General features: G+C 39.0%; 1 protein-coding gene across 2 annotated transcripts in view; it reads right to left on the bottom strand.

Annotated features, from left to right (window-relative positions):
* Positions 1-21,369, bottom strand: part of efna3b (ephrin-A3b) — a 47,586-nt gene extending 26,217 nt beyond the window's left edge. Inside the window, exon 1 of one of the 2 annotated variants that reach the window (XM_057341159.1) lies at positions 20,680-21,369. In XM_057341159.1, the coding sequence (XP_057197142.1) occupies positions 20,680-20,786 (107 nt within the window). In that variant the 5' untranslated portion in view covers positions 20,787-21,369. Of the gene's footprint in view, positions 1-558; positions 667-20,679 lie in introns of those variants that run through there. The other variant, XM_057341160.1, reaches the window with a different exon arrangement.
* Positions 21,370-22,364: the final 995 nt, after the last annotated feature.

The raw sequence follows: 22,364 nt of genomic DNA, 5'->3' as shown, positions 1-22,364 counted from the left end.
GGATAAAAGAAACATGAACAGTTTTGACAAAACGGATCAAGCCATGGAACTAAAGACGAAAAATCTCTTAGTAAATTAAATTTTTGCCTTGTAAACAAAGCTTCAGTCATGGTGGGTTATCCCGTCTCTGTGACCGTGGGGTTCTCTGTGAAGTTCTCGGTGGGAGCGATTTGTGATTAATTTCAGAGTGAAGGTTGGAATCCAACTCGAGCTGCTGAGAGAATCCGCCAAATTCACATGCTAATCCACCAAACTAGCACAGTCCACCGAAACGGACACGTACATAGAAAAAATACGACCGCACTTCACAAACACACACGGACAAATGCATCAAACACACACATATGCATATGAATGCGTAGCTGGTGGGTCCTGTTAGCCTGGGGCCACGTCCGCCTCGCAAAGATTTCTTTAGGCAGATCGGGAAGTATCAAACGCACCGCTTTAGCAATTTAGCATTAAAATACAACAAAATCTCTGGAATAAATTGTTTGAAATTCCAGCATCAACCTTAAAACCTTTTCACTACGCACACACACTATTCCTAAGGAAACTTACGGGTCGAGCTTTGAGCACGGCTCAACCAAATTGCTGTCCACGCAACTCAATGGACCGTGACTGCTCTTCTTATGGGGCATCAGAGGAGACACAGCATGGCCCCGGAGAAAAAGAGAGAGAGGCTGGCTGGAGCAAAACTGAGAGAGAGGGAGAGAAAGGGACGGATGAAAGCAGGAATGTGATGTCCCGAAGTCCCCCAGTGTGAGTGTAAGCTGTTCTATTTCACACCGTGGCTCCTCTGAGCCATGGATTTACTTTAGCCCCCTACACGCTGTCAACTACACTCTCAGACATCCAACACTCATCTCTCCTCTGGCATTCCATGCCTTCCCTCCTGTCTTTCTGGCTACAGACGATATTTACCTATCTACCTACCAATAACATCTTTCTTGGAACAGAAGCGTGGCTTTATTTAAATTGTGTGTGTGTTTTGTTTCTGCAAGTCGTAAAGGTCAGCCATCACAACACATTCCTCACAGTAGACATCTCAATGTTACACTAAACGATCACTCTGAAACTCATGTGCAATGTTGGCTAAATATAAAACCTTACATACCTCAGTCGGCGTAAGACAATATCAAAGTCCTTGTTCCTCATATACTTACACAAACATACACAAACAATACAAGAACAGAGGGTGTTTCTTACACGCATTCCCCTAAAAATAACGCTTATTCAATCGTGAATTGCACAAAAAAATGACACTTATTTTACTACATAGAATAGACCTCACTGAATGAGTTCTTGAATGAGTTATATTGAATTGGTTATATTTATATATACGGTTTCATCAGATGTACGCACCTGGCCCGAAGTTAACTTCTGGTCTGTGTTTGTTGATCGGTCTGGCTAGTGGCTAATAATATAATATTCTTTTATTTTTATCAATTTATATTAATATTTCATTGTATAATGATTGTATTAAATAAACAATTTGTCGAATGGGTCGTGTAACTTTAAGTTCAGCCAAGTGACTTCTACTGGTAACCCAAAATAAACCTGGCTAGACATACTTTTCACTTGCTAGCTAATGTAATTTATTTGTTGTTTCTTAAATTTACGTGTTGACAAAATGTTAAATGTGCTTTGGATAAAAGCGTCTACCAAATTAATGAAAATGTAAGGTCCTGTAACTGTTAGTCATGCAGCTGCGATCCTCTGGAAGGAAGGTTTGCTTTGACAAAAAATAAGTTTTATACTGCTAAATACATATAAAAATGCTTATAGCTACATTTTAACTGCTGCTAATATTATTATACCACTATTTGCATACGGTTTATTTAGTTAAATTTGATTTATACATAATATCATATTTTTCTACATTTAGTGTCACTCTCCCCATAAACGCCTGCCTTTGAACGTTTATTAATAAAAAAAAATGTGTCCAGGAGAAAGGGCATCCAGTAGGCTAAAATAACGAATAATGGATGTTGATCATAGGGTGCGCGACATCCAGATTCCGCTCTGGTGCGTGTATTATGGTCAAAACAAATGTTTTGTAGACATTTTTTGCATTTGTACCGGCTATTATGGCAAATTCTAACTGCACACATTAAGCGTGTACCTTTGGGATCCATAATAAATATCTCACTCGCCTCACACGCAATACGACTGCCATTAGCTATAGTGGCTCACCGGAAGTCTAAACACAAACAGCTCAAAGATGGCGGCGCCCACATTTACGGCAAAAATAAGGTGGATACTGGATGTTAAGTTTAGCATGTTTAGTTTAGTTTTTTTTATGTTGTTGCTTTGAAACAATCTATACGTTTTTGATTCTACAGATTCTACAATTTTGGTTTCTGGGTATACTGAAGCTCCAGTACATAAATAGTTTTCTAATGAAGTATTGAATAAAATGTTATTTGGAACTTGATAAGGTTCCCATATGTATCGGACTCGAACGATTATTTTTAATAGAGCATTAAACAGGGTTCCCACAGTCACAGACATGCAAAAAAGTTAGACATTTTTCAATTTACATTTCAAGGCCTCAGAAATTTCTGCAAAGTAAAATAAAAGAAGTGGCAATAGTGAATTCTGAATAAAGAATTTTCTTAGCTTAGCTTAATTATTAAATAATTATTAATATTGTAGTTAATAATTTTCACATCACATGAGTATAATGAATAATTAAATCTATTCATTGTGTAATACTCAGCAGAAAGACATTTCAAAGAGGTGAAATAAAATAAAGGCCTGACAGACATGACGCATGTTGAAGTGTCGTTTTACACATGCGCAGTACATGGTTGCAATCATGTTTAAACAAAAATTCAATCTTCAAATGTGTCTGGATTAGTGAGCATCTCGATTTAAAAGAGAGGTGACTTCACTTAAGAATTAAGAAGACTGACAAACGACCACTAAAATTATTTCCAGCAATCTTAAATGACTGGAAAGTTCATGGAAAAGTCTGGGAAGTTGCGTACTGTAAATCCAGAATAAAGAATTATCTGCTTTATTTGAACTCTCATAAAAACTTCAGTACCACTGTAATGAAACTGGCTAGAGCCCAACACCACCAAATGTTTTTTCGACGCATGCGTATTATGACACAATATCAATACACTGTGACAAACATAAATAAACCCCTCTGATCTTGAGGATAGCATATCCGTAGCTATGTGCACCTAATCTGACACCATCTGAAGAGCTGCAGGAGATAGCACAGCCTGCACATAAAGCATTATAGTGTGACATGTATATACGAGTTTGGCAGCGTGGTTTAGCACAGCTTCGAGTCTATGCTGTGCAGCAAATATCTGCTAGCTAAGACTCACTGAGAGATGCAGAGGGGAAGGCAGGTGGGCGAGCGGAGATAAGTGTGTGGCGTGAATAACTGTGTCTGTGTGAAAGGTGGTTAATGGCTGATAAACCCTGCCCCCACACAGCAGGTGAATTCCCTCACATATGCTAGCACGCTAGCAGGTGGTAAAATCTCATTTGAAATTCCAGTAGTACAAGGTTAGAGTGTGAGAAATCCCATTCGTAAATCTTTCTCTGCGCCGTTAGTCTGCGATTTCTTCTTCACAAATGAGGGATCTGTCGAACATGGCATTTCAATACGCTCAGAGGGCTGTAAGCCTTCCGAAGGGATGTGGCATTACTTTTGCTCCGGGCTAGATCTTTGCCGGGCTCAAGGCGCAGAATTTATTGCGGAGGTGTGTGTTGACAAGCAGTTACCAGTGGATCTTTACATAGATATCACAGATATAAAATGGGAAGGAAGGTTTTGAAAAAATAAAAGTGTTGTATTACATCTGCATTTAGTCATTTTTTGAATGTGATGGATATGACAGTCGTCTTTGATTTATAGTGACACCTATATTGTCATGGTTCTGCCCCACCTTGTCTTGCTTTTCTTGACCTAGTGGCAGAACCATGATAGAACCTCTTGTTTTATGTGGAGAGAGTCATTTTGACCCTGTCGGCCTTCGATACTCTCTCTGTGTTCCCGCCCTTTTGTATCTCTGGTTACTGGTTGTTTATTAGTTCATGCCCCACACCTGTTCCCCTTTGATTTGTAACTTTATTTAATGCCCCTGTGTTCTCTGTCTTGTGTCGGTTCATTGTACTCTGTCGTGTTTCGTGTGGGTGAGTTCTTGTCCTGTTAAGTGTAGCTTAGTCCTGTGTAATATGTTGTTAATGTTATTTTTAGTCTTGTTTAGTGTAGTTAGTCTTTGTTCTTATTATACCCTTGTTTTCCCCCTCGTGGGTTTTTGTTTTGTGTGTTTTATTATTTATTAAAAAGTCTTGTTAACCCCTTACCTCCTGTCTGCACTTGGGTCCTCTGTTCTTGTATCTCCGTGTCTCTCACCCCGATTCGTGACATATATGTAGCACCAAGCAAAAGTTTTCATGTACCAATTTTATTAAAAGGGTGCCACTACTGAGTCATTCTGTGAGCAAATGAGCCCTGTATTCGGGGGTTACAGAGATAAAGTGATTCGATAAAGTATTCGCCTAGTCATGTGATCTCAGCCTGAGCCGGCCCACTCCGTGTAAAATAAATCAGATTTTATTAGGCCCCAAATTACCGGATTCTTCATCTCATGTGAGCGCACATATTTTTCAAAAGTACCATTCGTTTCTGTAGGGATAAAAGTTTTTTAATGAGAAAAAAATTACAGAGTAAACCTTGAAGGCCTCAAAAAAGTAATAAGCAATACTAAAATGCATTTGATGAACGACGCAAAGCCTTAATTTGGTAAAACTACACGAAAGCGGGCGTGCAAAATCAATCAAATCTGGTGGAACCTTCAGTCTAAATTTATGTAATGAGGTTGTTTCAGGAGTTCTTTGCTACCTAGTTATTAGACCCAATGTATCCTTCTGTAGCCTGGCAGACAGCATGCGCTGGGAAATGCTTCGAGTCACAGCTCACAGCTGGTATACTTTGACCTTGGACTTGCTATAAATAGCAAACAGGTGAAAAATCCCTTGTGAGACTCTTGTGTTATGCGGTTTGCCGATGACAGAAAGCACAAAAACCACTTAAGGATCTTTTCACAGGGTAACAAGCCTGCCTCATATCATCTGCTGACTGCTGACGTGTTTATTTGACCAATTTTTACCAATGCTTACAGTAAGCATACAGAAGAGACCTTGACTGCCTTGAAGAAGGTAGGAAAGCAAACAGTTCTGGGGCACTTTTGATTACCATTGTATTTTTTCCTACTATGGTAGTCAATGGTGCATGGCCAATCATTTATAAAGATTTGGAACAATTCAAGGGTGAGTAAATTATGACAGAATTTTTATTTTGAGGAAAACTGTTCCTTTAAGTGCCGTCCACTATGCATGAAAGAGTTCAAAATACTTTTGCATAATTGTCATGTAATAAAATGTAAAGCTGCTTTGCATGATAGATAGCACAATGGAAAAAGTGCTGCAGATATCAAATTAAATTGAGTCTTTTGTAAAATAATTTGTCAAACAGCATCAAATAAGATCAACACAAAAAAATCTTTCATTATTTACTCTTTTGTTTACTCATTATTTATCTAAATGCCATTCCATTCTGAACCCTTACGACTCTCTAACCCATAAATAATGTAGTATTCACTCTTTTCCTCGCAGTTACAGGGACTGTAGCTGAAGATATTTTGTGAAAAATGACCTAAATTTCAGCCTGTCCTTTTTTAAGTTCACTGGAATTGCATTAAAAACAGCCACCTCACTATTATAAAAAAAACACCACCTTTTGTGTTTCACAGAACTTAGAAAGTTACAGGGATTTGGAATTCCATGAGGGCAAGTGTGGCAGAACTTTCATTTTTGATTGAACTTATCCTTTAAGGTATGTACTGTGAAAGCCTTGAGAAGCTTTGCTCTGCTATGTGTAGTCTTAATTGTCCCAATGGAAGACAGCTGCAATGCTGACCAGAACAGATATAAATCAGAGAACAGTGCGGCACGATGTGACCAGCACTTTCTCTGTTGATTTAAGGGATGTTTTTGCTCAGCTCATCCAGTTTCACTCTATTCAGCATTCACTCGGTTCAGCATTCACTCCACCATTCCATCTGCTAAAACGCTATCAAGCGGTATGCATTCTTATTGATAATCTGATAGGTGTTACCAGGCCGAGGAAAAAATCTGCATCAAACACCCAACAACACATTAAAAATTCACTCCTAATTACGAATGACAAAGTTACTAGTGGTAAACTTGCATCCCGATGGTGCATCACTACGCTGTTGATTGATTCCAACTTCAAAACAACACGCCAATGCCCAGCCAGACTCCGAAAAAATTATCTATAATTACAAGTGACAAAGCTGGATTTGGGCCCACCTACCACCAACCCCTCATTCCTACATTAATGCATCTTTGACTGCGGGCTGCTGTACGCTATAATTATGTCAGACGTCAAAACCAAAAAAATCAGTCCTCCTCCGATACGCTCCATTCAGCCACCCAGCCATACCGAGTTCTCTAATAGTGACAGCTCTTGCCGCTCCACACTCCGTTAACTTGTCTAAAAGACACACACTCTCTCTCTCACATACACACACGGCCATCATGCAGGCAGTCAAGTGAAACTGGTAATGGTTGAGAGGGGCTTTTATTATGATATGTTTCTGGAGCTGTGAAATGGACTGGGTAATTAATACTGGAAATATCTGACTGGAACAAACATATTCCACCAGCCACATGAATGAGGAAATTTAGTAATGAATACTGTTCATTTGTCAGGTGAGCGCTCAGGTGTGTGTAGAAGAGGCGGTGACGCGCCGAGGCATTGTGGCTGGTTCTGATGCTGGGGCAGTCAGTGTCGGGGGAGCCCCTCCATTACAGCAGTTCAATTACGTATTTTAAAAATCCCTTCCAAGTGGTTAGCTACACAACAGGCTACTAACAAAAAACTACATGGTGCCTTAAATATATAACTGTTCTTATAGAATTTTTTATTAGGCAGTATTTCTCTGGCCCCAAAACAACCCTTACACAAATAAGTATACTTCAAATTAATTTTATTAAGTGTACTTAAGTAAGGTTAGTTTATAGTACTAAGCGTACTATTTCAAGCTAATATTAATATAAAATAAATATAATTTTATATGATATATTATAACCAAACAGACCTGAAGTTAACTTTGGCCCAGCCGCATGCGTCCGATGAAACCGTCTATAAAAGTACACCTTTAAGTGTAACAATACTACACTTTGAGTCCACAACAAACTTACAACAGTAAACTTACTAGTTCAATACTTGTAGCCCATTTTTTAGTCTATGAAAGTACACTTCGAAGTGTACTCTCAGTAAACCACAAGTTTACTGTAGTAGCTTTTATACTCCAAGCATACTTAAAAGTTTTCTTTAAGCGAACTTAACTGCCCATGGTTTATTATTTCAAAATGGTGAACACAACTACAAGCCAAGTATGCTTCGAATATTTCATTATGCTTTTAAGTACAGTACAGGTACATCTCAAAAAAAAAAAATCTATATAAAAATATCCTTTTTTATTGAACTTTTTCACAATATTCAAATTTTCTGAGACACTGAATTTTGGGTTTTCATTATCTATAAGCCATAATCATCATTATTTCAAGAAAAAAAGGCTTGATATATTTCACTCTATGTGTAATGAATCTACATAATATATGGGTTTCACTTTCTGAAATGAGTGACAAAAAATATTGACCTTTTTCATGATATTCAAATTTTTTGATATCTACCTGTATATCTCCATCAAAAAACACAGACTACAAGTATACAAGTACAAATATAGGCCAAATATACTTTGTGAGTACACAGTAAGTATACACGTTTCTGACAGTATAAGTCAACTATATTTACGTGTACTCTTAAGTACATTTCTGACAAGGATATATAAAGTAGACTGGAAAGGTATACTTTACTTTTTAGTTTGAAAGAATTTATGGCTTTTCTATTAATAAATCTTGACTACACATACAGAGATTAATCTAAAACAATGAACAGCAGTGTTTATCTAAATATTTTGCTATAGAAATACCAAAAATATCAATGTTAGATATAAGAGAGCTTTTTGCTTCAGCTCACTTGGCTGTGAGTCGATGAGGGCAATACAATGTGACACAAATGTAGCATAGTTAGGGCACTGTACTGTGCAACGTGACATCGCTGGTAAAGTATCTTATTCCCAGAATAAGATTTTCTGAAACCAGCTTCCTTGTCACATTACTGAAAATGCTTTGATTGGTACTGTTGCTACTTTTAGTTTGTTACTAGGGAGATACAGTATAGCGTACATGAAGAAAACAAACACCAGTGGTTAATTCTAATGCCGCATTGGGAAATCTAAAGCAGTTTTTGACATGGTAAAATATTTCAACCTGCCGACCCCAAAACTAGGGCCGTGCAAAAACATTGATACAGCAAACTATCTCAATATTTTTGTTCACGATAGTGTATCGATACATTTATTAAAATCACGTTTTAAAGTCATATACAGTACACATACGCCCATTGTCTCAAGTGGGAGCGAGCATGGCGCTCCAGCTTCCAGAGCCGACGCGTGGGTGCGCTTTGATTTTAATGATGCGTGTTTAGAGTACGCATGAAACGTGTTCATTATCATGTGCGATGTGGAGCAAAGACAGAGGTTTTTTTTTATTGACGGACTATGAGGGTGTTGCTGCGGGTAACACAAGACTATTAGGTTGCAAAAGCGAAAGTGACTCTATCCTTGTGCTCCGCTGTCAAACAATAACTGCGAGTAATTAAATATTCCGTCTCCTAAAATGCAATCTAAAGAATGCACAAATGGACATTAACGCTATCAAACTGAAGAGCAGCAAAAACAACCTTGCTGAAAAAAAACCAAAGAACTCTGCCCAAAACACATTAGAAAATTTAATAGATTTAATGGTTGTAATGGAAATTGTATTAGTTTTAATTGAAACTATAATGGTGTCTACTGGTATGTGATGGATTCTATTGGTGGGATGTTAAAAAATACGTATTTTCAGCTCTATTTTCTTTTGACATTTTTTATTTGAAAAGTATTGCAATATATTGCAGTTATGTATCGTATCGAAATGTATTCTATATATTGTATTGTAACTTATCTATTGTGATATGTATCGTATTGAAAGGCCCTTGCCAATACACAGCCCTACCCAAAACTGGGCAAACTACTCAGCGGTGCTAGTGGCATTCAAATCTACTTTGTCTCCAACCACCTTCATGTGAGTGACTGAGCGCTCATAAACATTCGGACAGGCACACACGCAGACAAGCATATGGTGTGTGATGTTGGCTGTACATCACTGTGGCAATGTCACATGAGAGTTCAATCTAATTACAATTGACCCACATTATAATTACAATTGATTGGCAGTCTGGTCTGTCTCTCCCTCTTCGCCCGTCCTGACTCCAGACCCTCCTCTTCTTTCCTTGTCCACTCTCATCTCGACTCTTCCAAAGTTTGATTCAAATTCAAATAGGCCAGACAGTCCGAACCCTATCTTTCCCATTCCAATACAATAATCCCCCGCATTCAACACGCCGTGAGATATTCGCACCCAACAAAACTCTCACAAATGCATCTAACAAAGCAGAAAAGGCAGAAGGATATTATGTAGATTAAATATAGGAAAACACTGAAATGTTATGATCAAGTTATTTATTCCGAGCTGTTGCGCTGCACGTATCGTAAATTGCAGTGCACACCAGCTTCTCGCTGGCCTGCTGCAGTCCCACCGGAAGACTATAATACCCCTGCATGTTCCAGCTGCTGTACATCACATCAAAAATAATGACCCCGGGCTCCAGAAGCAGTGTGTGTGTGTCTGCATAATTATGCATATGAGTTGTATAGTGAATGAAAGCTTGGGAGTGGTCCTGTGCCAGTGTGTATAAGCATGCATGTTTGTGTACACACACACACAATTACATGTACAGTATATAACCATGATTGTGCACGTGATATCACGTGCATGTGATTTATAGTGAAAGTACGCGAGCACATGCATAATGATGTGTTTCAGCCGTATCGTGCGTGTGGGAGCTTGTTGCTCGGTGCATCATTGTGTGTGTGAGGAACCTCAGTTCTTGTCATAGCTCTGCAGAGTGTTGTCAGCCCGCTGTCATTCTGAGCTTCAGATAAGAACCGATCTCATAGCAACAACATGCCATCCCTCTATCCATTTCTCTTTCTACCCATCTCTGTCTTCATTCCTCTCCCATCTATTCTTTATCTCCCCATTCTGTCTTTCTCCACTCCCTCTCCTCTAATGAATGCTCTCTCTCTCGCTCTCTCCCTCTCTCAATTATATTTAACTCATGACAGCTGTTAGAAGTATCTCCTCAGACCTGTGACAACTGCAATCCTGAGGAAACTGTATATTGAACTTTTAAATGAGTTTATCTTCACAGAAGCGAGTGTGTGTGCGTTTCTATAGCTTTGCTGTTTATCTGTTTAATTTTTTTACAGTGTGAGCCTAGCTGATAATACATGTGTGTGGTTGTGCTTGCATTTATGTCGGCTACACACAAGGGTGTAAAGGACTTTTTAAAAAATCAACTGCGTAAAATTATTATATTTTTTAAATATAGTAATGGAGTTCAATTACTTGTACAATGTTTTGATTGCTTTTTTAGTATTGTAGAATAATCACTCCATTGACAAAATACTGAATAAACAGATAGCTTTACAAATTTGGTTATTCAAGTTAATTCAAAAATAAAAAAACACACATCTTAAATGCTCACGATTCATTTTTTACATTTGAGTTTTTTCCTCAAATATGCTTTTGGCTTTTTTCATTGAATTAAATTTTTACTCTGTACCCAGTAGCTTAAAATGTCTCAGAATCTGTTTTTGTCACCAGGGGTGTAAAAGGTACTGTGTTGTGCATTGTCTTGCATTAGTTTATTGCAGAATGTATGTGCATTATCTTTATTAGTGTGTGTGCGAGCATGTGTAAGTCAGTAAACCCAAGGTGGAGGTTCAGTCTTTCTTTCTGAATAAGATTCTCTCCCTTTCGCTCTCCTCTCTGCTGCTCTCGCTTTATAAATACCTACCTGTGTTCCACTCAATCCCTCTTCTCTAGACATCTCCCTTCCTTTCTGTCTTTCTCCCGGGATGTGACACAGAATTCTGTTAACTGCTGTGAAAATGCATTTATTACCATAAGCCTGCAACAACTGCACACACATGGACCTGCAGTAGGGCATTGATATTCTCTACACCCACGAACAGAAAAGAGGATTTAGAAGTAAAGACTTATGTACACACACATACATTTCTGACAGCAGCTCTAACAGAAACTGGTTTATTTCTGTAAATCTCTTGTACATTCTGTAGGACTCTCATATAGATTACATGTGTATGGACAGGGAGACAGCCCGAGAGAGAGGGGGGGAGAGCTGTAAGAGATAAATTGATTTAAATGCAATGAGATTTCGAAAGAAAAACCTGCCGCAAGTTACACAAATTATAAACAAGTACACAAGAACGCATACACTCACAAGTGTGGCAAGGAGACTCGTTCCAGAAGCGCAGTCTGACATTGACTGATAAAAAAGGCCATTATACAAGGTCATAATTTAGCTTGTCCATTTAAAATCTCTCCATTAAAATCCACGATGTACGCACACACATACACACAAACTCTCCAACTCCCAGTAATTCTCTAATTATGTTCACGATTATGGCGAACAGGGTGCACTCTTGGCCCGACTAATGATGACTTTAATGACCAAAAACCCCCATTAAAACCTCCATTCTACACGCACACATCCTTAAGTAAGAGTCAGAGCTCATCATTTTCCATCGAAAATTGGAATACGGGAAATTTGTAGAATGAGAAAGGCCTAGGAATTTTTCATTATCTTAAATGAGAACTAATGTTGTGCACTTGGCAGCAAACTAAAGTTAAGTGATTAACTTCAGGAGAATACTGTGTAAAAAACGAAAAATGTGCAGCTGCTTTCTACCCGATTTGACCCCGAATTGACATTCATCATGTAAGCTTCATAATATCGATTCCAACAAATACATTTGACAATTTTATTTGTTTTACCAAATAAAGCCCATTTTTACGTTAATTGACAAAAGTTTTTTTTAAAGTGCCTGATACATCATGTCTGTAATCATATCTCTGATATTAAACTTAAACATGTTAAATCATAAAAACACATTCTTAAGTGAATAAATAATTGCATGCACAAACCTTTGTACGTCTCTTATTGAAGCGTCTGATAACAAACGGTTATAGTGTGAATATCAACCTGGTTATAATTCTCAGCTTTTTACCCTCGAAAATGAGTTTGTCTTTCTGGATTACTGATACTCGATCTCCTACTTGTGTGTGTTCAGAATAAATCACGTCAGCCAGTTTTGTCTTTTGTTGACATGGAACGAGAGCAGAATGCCTTCAAACCAACTCATTTTACAGAACACACACAAGGCAAGACCCCAGCCTGCTGTCATGTGTCTGTAAATCACGGTGTTCATAAGTACCAGGCACTTCAATCTGTGTGAGAGAGAGAGAGAGAGAGACTTCAAATGCTCTTTTTCTCCTCTATTTACTAAAATGAGATGACTCGTCTATCGAGCGATTCACCTCCATCAGCCAGCTGGAGTTAAATGAGCAGGAGTCACAGGTCTTCCTGTTCAAATCACACACATCTACACTGATCACATCCCCTGGCTCCTTCAGAGGACAAGCACGCACGCATACACGCGCACACACACACACACACACACACACACTTTGTTGAGGAAATTAGCATATGTATGTGATTTATGGTACAATTTTTTAATGAGGGAAAATTGTCTTGCTACGTAAAACAAAAGCAATATTTAAGAAAGTTTGAGCTGTTACAAATTAGAAATGAGCATAAATTACTACACTGAGAGAAGCAACTTTCAGACGAGGACTGAATTATAGCCAGATGACAGTAAAACAGATGAATATAAAAGCAGACCACAGAGAAGACTGGTTCTGTGTCAAACATGTATTTATAATAAAACAGCAGCATGAGGCGAGACGTGTTGTTCGATTCATCAACGCGAGTCGTAGTAATGAAAGGTCTGTCAAATCTGGCCTGCTTTAGAAGTGAATAATTAGAGGCCAGAAATACATATCATTTCCATCTGCATTTATATCAAAATCATCCCAGAAATATGAAACAAAGCCTCTAGAGGCACTTCACTTTAAACAATGAAACGTTGAGAAAACCAGCGTGATCTAAGGCATTTCAAATTGGCTTAGCGAAAAAATATTTCAAGAAAAAAGTCAAGATATCAAAATGTTTTAGTTCTTTGAATAATTGTAACTGTACTCCTTACCTTGAAGGAATAGTTCACACAAAATTGAAAATTCTGTCATTTACTCACCCTCGTGTCATTTCATACCTGTATGACTTTCTTTCTTCCGCAGAACACAAAAAAAGATATTTTGAAGCATGTTGTTCACTTTTACTATGGACACACATACAATGGCAAGTCAATGGGTACCGCTGCTGTTCGGTTACCTTTTTGTACCAACATTAAATTTGAAATGTTCTGGATCACGCTGCCACAATATTTTGGGTTCTCTCTATGTGTTTAAAGTGAAGCGCAGTGTTTGAAGTTGGTTCACTAAATGCTACTTGTCTCTTTCAGTCAATAAACTACTATCGCAGAAACTACAGAAATCTCTTGTTCAGCAAATGTTCAATTAGCAACACAGATTTTTTCTCTATCAAGCTCATTTTTCAAAGACTGCTGCTTACCTCTAAAGGAGAGAACGTTACAAAATAAAGATATTTAAAACTGCAATCTATAACTTTGGTAAAGAATAAACAACATAATATGTTATTGAGCAAGTACATAAGCACTTAGTGTTCAAAACTGTTTCCTTACCGGATCAGTAAGCTTTTAATAATAATTCATCATTTTAGCTGTCTGTGTTTTTTTCAACACATGTAAATATAAGTAGGCAAAGTAATCCTGCAATTTTTTTGTTTTAATCCGAGATTACAATATAAAGGCAAGAGTTAAAAACTGCAGCTATTTTAAAGTTCGTTTTAAAGGTTTGATACCCATAAAAACAACAGCATTTAAAATATACAAAATAAATATAAAATAAACCCAACAGCACATAAATAAAGCAAACAAACATTAAAACAACAATAACACGTAAACACAGAATGTTTATTTTAAAACGTATGGCATGCTGGGAATAACTCATTATAAGTCAATAATTGTTCAAAATATAAGTGTTTGCCCAATCCGCTGAACAGTGTTAAGATACTTGGGCCAACATTTAAAAAATGTTTATCACGGTGTCAAGCACGATCTTCATTAAGTAAATACACAGTAGTCAATTGCTCTCAAATGTGTGTAACATACAAAGGCTTGTTTTATGAACATTGTGAGGTATGTTAGTCTAAAAATCAAGGGTTCTATATGTTTTTGTTCTCCACTAAACCTGTGTAATACCTTCAGGGACCCCCATAGACCCCTGATTAAAAACCGTGGGTTTAAATAGAAGGCTGAGCAAGTCAAAGAAGCTAATAAAATGCATAACATTGCACCAAACCAATTCCAAAATGCACGACAGTTATTTGCAGGATGTTTTACAGTGTGCTGAGACTGCTGGATTCAGCGCTCCAATGATGCTTTGGGAGAGTGTCACACAGTTTGGAGATGGGTGATAAATGGAGGGGTGTGGACTGTAATAGAAATTAAATTACTAAAGAGAAAAGAGGAGACAAATGAAAAGAGAGGGCTGTGCAGGTCACAAAATGTGAGACAGGGTGTGAAAAACATTACATGAAACAATGGTGTGATCATGAGTGGCCCAGAGAAAAGTGCGCCGAACGCTCTCTGATGTCGCATCTCTTGTATTCATCGCAAGCCCTCACCATGACGAAGCGTAAATAAACAAAAGTGATTTGCGTGATAAGTGGATGTGGTTATGCACAACCGCCCTATTCATCGGATTCAGTTGAACTGGCGTTATTAATTAAGACTGCTGTTCTTCAAACAGATACTAACATCATAAAGCATGAACACACTCGGGCGAACCGGGCGGGTGACGCGTCGACTCACTGATAACGCAAAGTTGATGAACGAGAACCAGGTCTTCTCTGTCACTTAGATAGATCTTTCCGTTTACTCATGAATATGCACAGAGCAATTTGCATATGCAAACCTCAGACGGTTATCTGATTTATGAGTTTTGCCGTTCAGTCTTTCCATCCACCTGCCAATCAAGTCACTGTTTATGCATTAATAATAACCAAAAGGGAATAGTAAGTTTAGAATCGTATCCCAGTGACTTTAACCCACACGCTATGTGAAATCAGCACACCATCTAAACTAAACCTGTACGATTGAAAACCATCTGCACAACACCTGGATATACCAGTGTTTCCTCTTGCGCACGCAAGCACTGCTAATGGGCCAAGCATCCAAACTATCACATTATTATTCCCAAAGTAATGAAATATTTTGTATGTCTGCGTTTAATGCGTTTTTAATAGCATAAAGCAATATTACTTTTTTTTTCTTAATTTGTGTTTTCAGTCTGCACTATAACTGCAAACTGTAATTAATAGAAGAAAAAAATCCCACCTCACAAGCATGTATTTAACAAACACTAGTGTAAATAAATAGGTGCCCGATCCTGATTCTAGCAGTTTGCCGGAAATCCAACTCCACTTTACTGTGGGAAATTGAGAATCATGACACCATGAATCACTTTTCAGACTTGCCACTCAATAAAGGATACTGGCAGAGCAGTGTCATTGACAGGGTGTGAATTATGAGAGGGTCTGAACCCCCCAATTAAACCCCCAAGGGAAGTCAGAACAGAAAGTTGTCACTTGTCAGGACATGCATTTTCACCTAGCGGTAAATTGATGTAACCATAGCAACAGTAGACCGCACCAGCAATATTCGTAAGGATTGTTATTGAATGGAACCTTGGCAAAACATAAATACTGTCAATATCACTTCTTATGGATTCATATAAAACAAATAAATCATAAAACAATTAGTGTTTAGTGTCGTGTGGTGAAACGAATCTGCTGAGACCATCAGAGCCTTCATCTCCTCCATCCGCACGTAACCTAAAGCGCAAACATAACAAGGCACTTCACCTACAAACAAATCATGATTTTTTGTCTCAACTTTACTATTTTTACCGTTTTAGTTTTTGTACTCCGTCATCTTTTACTCACCCTCTTGTCATTTCAAACCTGTATCACAACGGCACCCATTAACTTCTATTGTATGGACACAAAACTAATGCGAGTCAAGGGCGACCATTGTTGTTCAGCTATCGATTTTCTTCGAAAAATCGTCTATTGTGTTTTGCAGAAGAAAGAAAGTCCTACAGGTTTGAAATGACAAGAGGGTGAGTAAATGATGACAGAATTTTCATTTTTTCCCTCTCTTTAATGTACAACCACAATCAAAGCACTCCACCTGTAAACAAATATAAAAAATTGGTCTCTATTTGACTATTTTTCTACCTTTTTTTTACATTTTATTACTACTCTACATTACTTCTGAAACTTGCCATTTGCGGAGCACGCTGTATTGTTGGCACTTGTATAATAAACAGCTAGCGATGTTCCTCATTTGTAAGCAGCTTCAGATAAAAGCATCTGCTGAACGACTAATGTTAATGTAAATATTTAAAAAGTCTTTAAGAAAAGTCTTTAACTAAATGTTCTAGGCATGCCAACAGTCGATTTGGTTGGGGAGAGATGAACCTCAACAGATTGCGCATTAACGCTGACCAATAGATGACCCTCAAAAATATGGAAGGTATTGTATAATTTGCTAATTATCAAATCACTTCACATTTTAACAAAAAAAAAGACATTAAATTAACAATCATTCCATTCTGCTCAGTTTAAAGCCTGTATTTGTCTCTCCTTCCCTGTAATTGTTTTCTAACAGTGAAGCAGCAGAGCACCCCAGATCTCCACATGGACACACACCATTAAACACACGTACAGCGCTCATATGAAACACTGCACTAACTACTTGCCTCATGTGAACACAAAACATTTCTTAATAAGCATTAACCCAGAATGTGTGAAGAGATTGTATCTTTTCCTATTCAGATGCATGCAGGTGTTTGTGTGTGTGCAAAGAAACCGGTAAGTATTTATTCAACCCCGTTTCTCAATTATGCATCTGAGAAGGTTCGCTATTTTTCCAGGACTCGCATCACTGGAGCGAGAGTGTAGGGCCGTTAGGATCACTGCCCACTCCGCACTCAGTAATTGTCAGTGTGTGTGTGTGTGTGTGCTAAAGGTACACTCTCAGCTATAAGTCTCCAAAAGATGAATGAGGAACCAGTGGTGTGGTTGCTTTGTTTTCGTTTTTACTTCATAGCCGACGGGCCCTCTCTTACTGTTTACACCAAATGCGTGCTGCTCGAAACAAAGACATTAAGTTGTACTGCATCACACCCTCGAGTCACAACACAACCCAGAGAATTTCTCACCAGCGCAACCCGCTTGGTCTGGTCCACGGCGATGAGATACGGAGTGACTGTGCAGCTTCGGTGTCTGGCTGTAGTACAAACCTGAATTCAGCTCGGAATCAGCAGTTTATTTATGGCCACATTGACCACAGCCATGGCTCGCTATTAGTCTGTTGTGCTACATTTAGGCTCTGACTCCAGAGAATAAGCGCATGTATACTGAAAGAATACAGAGTGACATTCAGCAATACAATGCTTAAATATCACCCCACACAGCTCTAATGGTTTTCTCTCTCTCTTTCTCTGTGGTGTGTAACTAGGCCAAGCTGAGGTAACAGGGTGTCATCAGTGTTGCAGAGTAGTAATGGAGAGAAAGGGAGGTACATAAAACACATATAACTTTTCTTATATCCTCCACTCTTTTTCCCAAAGTAAATCTTCCATCAAACACATCTCCCAGACACAAGCAGAACTGAGCTCATAGCAAAACAATTGGGTTAATTTCCTAATTCTTTCCAGTTCTCAGCAGAGAGCACGCTGTGCGCTGGAGCGTTAGAGCGTTACAGCATTTGCTGTCTTAATAAACTTAAGCCATGAAAATAATCCAGTTTAATTTGGTTTTATCACGTAGTATATCCGCCCCGTGCTGCTACCGATGCTAATGCAGTTAGGATGCTCTTGCTGTACGTTTAGGCTGAGCCGAAGAGGCACTTTTTATTTCACTGCACTCCGTTGTGAATAAAAGCACAAGCTAGACATGAAGACACTCCTGAATCAACACTAAACACAATATGGAATTATAAAGGATCACTTTCTTTTAGCCTTAAAACAGATTATTTATTATAATCACAAATGAAGAGTTTGGTTCCAAAATGAGATAACTCGATTTTTGAAAAAAATAAAAAATGATGTTTCTTATTATGTTATCATGTTTTTATTGTGTTTTATTGTGTTAGTTAGCTGTATTTTTTTGTTATTACAGCTTAAATCAAAACAAACCAACTGCAGTTTGATTGATATTAATTGGAATCCACAATAAAAAAAAACATAATTTTTGAACATTTTTAAAGGGGTGTTGCAACGATGTGTCATGCATTCTGACTTCTTTACAATGTTAAACGTGCTGTCTTCTCATGCTTAACATGGTCAACTTGTCAAAAAACGAGTTGGACATATTACGTAGTATTTCTGTGCTCAATACACTCCCCCAGCGATCGTACAGGTTTCGGAAAGTTTTTTTCGACCATATAAAACTGTTTCGTAACAATATTTCTTTGTCCCTTATTGGACAATTCTCCCGGAAAAGCACACGGCACGCCCACGCGGCAGCAAGGAGAGCAGGAGAAGGAGCATGCGCAGACGTCACTTTCACTTGTGTGCAGGAGAGAGAGCGAGAGAGAGAGAGAGAGAGAGGGAGAGAGAGAGAGAGAGAGAGAGAGCATATGTTCGCGAAGTTCAGGTGTTTGTTTGTTCACTGCATTTGTGTGATGAATGTTATATAAACGGTGGATACAACGCTGGATTTGGGGATCGTTTGAAACTGATATATGGAGCCGTCCCAGCGCTAAAAGATGCCGGACATGAACCGCATGCGGTGAGTGAAACTGATGTCTGTGTTTGTTGGCAATGTGCTTTAGTTCAGCCTACCCCTCCCCGCACGCGCCGTATGCTTTCGGAAATAATCTTACAGCTGTATCTATCTTTTATAAATTTGATCAAACTAAATACTTTTCGAAGATACGAAGTATGCAATACTACTCTATAGGTACTCAAGATTAATATGAGATTGGCAGAAACCGCGTGTGTTAGGGTCGCTTTAAAAACTGAGTTATCTCATTTTGGAACCAAACTCTTCAAATAACCTCTGCACAACGGAAAGTAAGGGACATTTTAGTACCAGTATATAAAAATGCTTGGGTTTTACCCCAGCTGCAGTCCATGCGTTCAATTTGATTATAATTTAGGCCAAATCTGTATTCTACCGCATTCGGTACTGTGAATTTTATAATTTTTAGAATCTGCGAGTCTGATAATAACTAAGGTAAACACCAGCACACACTCATCTACGTCCACGCCGTTGCTCTAATTTACCTTTCAGTCACAGCAGATGAGTTTCACACACGTTCTACGACCTAAACACCCCAACTATTATAACAAGAAGGAAAAATGAAGTGTGTGCGTGTGAGAGGGACCAAATGGGTGTATGTGAATAGAGAAAGAGGCCGAGATTGAGCGATGTCACAAAGCAGGCATATTGAGGTCAATATGAAAAAGTGCTGCTAATTACAGCAGATGGAATGAGAAGAAACAGGGGACTAGACTGAACTCCATGTATGATGCTAAAAGAGGGAGAACGAAAAGAGAGGTGTGGGGAGACAGAGGGAAACACCCTGGGAGAAACATGTAGGAGATGAGTGGAGGAAACAACAGAGAAGTGGTAGAAAGCGAGAGTGAGAAAGGGAGAGAGAGGTATTATAAGGACAAAACTGTAAACTGCAAACTTTGAATAACCAGATAATGTTTAATGCCGTGTATAATTTGGTTGATTTTGACAGTTTAATTGGGACTTCAGGCATGGAATTCTGGTAAAGCTACTTTGCGTCAATTACTTAAAAGTGTAATGCAAATAATGCCGGATAGAGTTTTGCTACTAGATGCTTGAGGCAAATGAAACAAAAGCTTCACCTGAACAACACCATTTGTACCATGACACACGTGTAAACTGCAAAGCACTAATATTCAGCAAGCATCTGTTTAGGAGCGAAAAAGAAGCTTCAGTAGATTGACACCATCTGTGATTGTTTACCAAATCAAAGGGTGGTTCTGGGAAATCTATCACTTCCTGTTGTCCTTTTGAAAATGTATGACCAAAACAAACTGCTAATCTGCTCTGATTTCTAATACATAAGTGATACATAAACAACTCGAATAAATACATTCTCTCAAAGCTCCTATCCTGGCCTACAGAAGAGGCACCTGTCCCTTAAGGGAAACTCTTTCTTTGGTGGTGGACCTTAAAATTTGTTCCATATATAAGATAGCTGCACTTGAAATTTGGTATATATTCTACACTTTTGAACACAAAGAACGAACTACTGTGGAAATTCAGCAAATCACTATATATTTGTATTGTTTTGCGATAAATAAGGCCTGTTTGCGTGTTTAATGGTGTGGAAATGAAAAGGAACTCACAGTATGTTTGAACTGTTCCAGTGCACCGCATGTCTGGCCGCATTCACCAGGTCAAAGTTCGTACAGGTGAGCGTCAGAATAAAGATACAGAGCGGGAAGTGAGCCATAATCCCTCGATCTCTCCGTTCCTCCACTCTTTTTTCTTCAGTCTCTCTCTTCTCACCCCAGGCAATTGCGATCAGGAACCATCCCGTTTTGTGAGGAAGGTGGGGACGGTAAAGCGCCTAAAGCGCGATGAACTTCTTCAATTTAGGCGTTCGGTGTATTGACTTAAGTGTTTAAAAAGTCACAATCCATGGTGAAGACCCCCTCCCTCTGTCCCCATGGCGTCAACCAAAATCCAACAGTCCGATACAGCTGATGTGTGACCGGAGCTCTTCAGGTGCTGATGGATCAGAGAGATGCAGGCAGCCGGAAATTTGGAGTTTAAATAAGGGATAGTGCAGCGTGTCCTTCCCGCTCTCGCTGGAGAGCAACAGAAATAACCTCTCACGTGCTCGGTAAATGCAAAGCTATATTTGCTTTTGTTTCTAATGCGGGGTCTTGTCAGGTAGGACGCACGCGGAGAATCCTTCGCGCTGCGGCGGGATGCTTCACACTACAAATGTGTGACGAACAAGTGCGCGAGTGAGTTTTATTCGCTCTCTCTGGCCACATTCACTGCTCTCTCTCTCTCTCTCTCTCTCTCTCTCTCTCTACTCACTCACGCTTTTCACTCACGCTCTCTCTCCCTCTCGCACACACACATACACTGTTTGGTAGGCTGTGCTCGTTCAGTCTTCAGCTCCGCCTCCTGCCCAGGACAAAAGCGCGTCTCCGTCAACTCCGGCTCTCACTCTGGAGCGCTTTAGGGAGGTTTACTAGACTGTAGCTCACACGACGGACTAGAAAACCTTCATTCTAGCGTAAAATATTACAAAACAATTAGGAAACAAAGCGCTCCTGGTGCAGTTTTAATGACCTATCAGCACTGTCTGTTAGAGTGCAGTGCATCCTCCGTCCTATCCCACCTGCTTCACACTCCCAGCCGACACTGCCATTCTTTTCTAATGTGGAATAATAATGGGAAATTCTCTAAGAGGGATGAATGGATGGATTGGCTCATTTGCATTTCTGTCCATCACTCGTGGGATCTGCTCATCCTAACACTCGATCTTCACTGATAAATAAATAGTACACAATTAAAAGTGCACTGTATTATTTTAGAGTTGATATCATGACTACCTAGGTGATACTTTATTCTTTCTTTTTTTTGTTATTGAGAAAAATGGTGAGCAAAAAAAGAGAGATGCCGAAAGAAGAGAGCAAAAGGAATAGTTGCAGTTTGCCTCCCGTCTGCAGGGAATGAGTTGGTTAAGGAGAAGTCAAAATGATTTATTGGGAGAAAAGGAGGGAATAGAAAGAGAGAGGACAGTGAGAAAGAGAGGAAGAGATTAGATGTCATTGGGGAATCCCTCTGTCTTTTTGTCTTTTCCCTCTTTTTATTTTTTACTATATCTCACCTGTCTTTTCCCCTCTGCCCATTTGTAAAGCACAGCACCCCCCCCCTCCCCTCCCCTCCCCACCGCCACGACCACATTTGCTAGCTCCTCCTGTCTCTACTCTACACCCATTGTGTCAAGCTACATTGACTCTTTCGAAGTCTATTTCTGTCCTGCTTTTGTTCGCTCACTCTCTCGTGATCT

The sequence above is a fragment of the Triplophysa rosa genome, linkage group LG8 (genome assembly GCF_024868665.1).
Source record: "Triplophysa rosa linkage group LG8, Trosa_1v2, whole genome shotgun sequence".
NCBI classification, from domain to species: domain Eukaryota; kingdom Metazoa; phylum Chordata; class Actinopteri; order Cypriniformes; family Nemacheilidae; genus Triplophysa; species Triplophysa rosa.
This window is presented reverse-complemented; position numbering and strand designations above follow the sequence as displayed.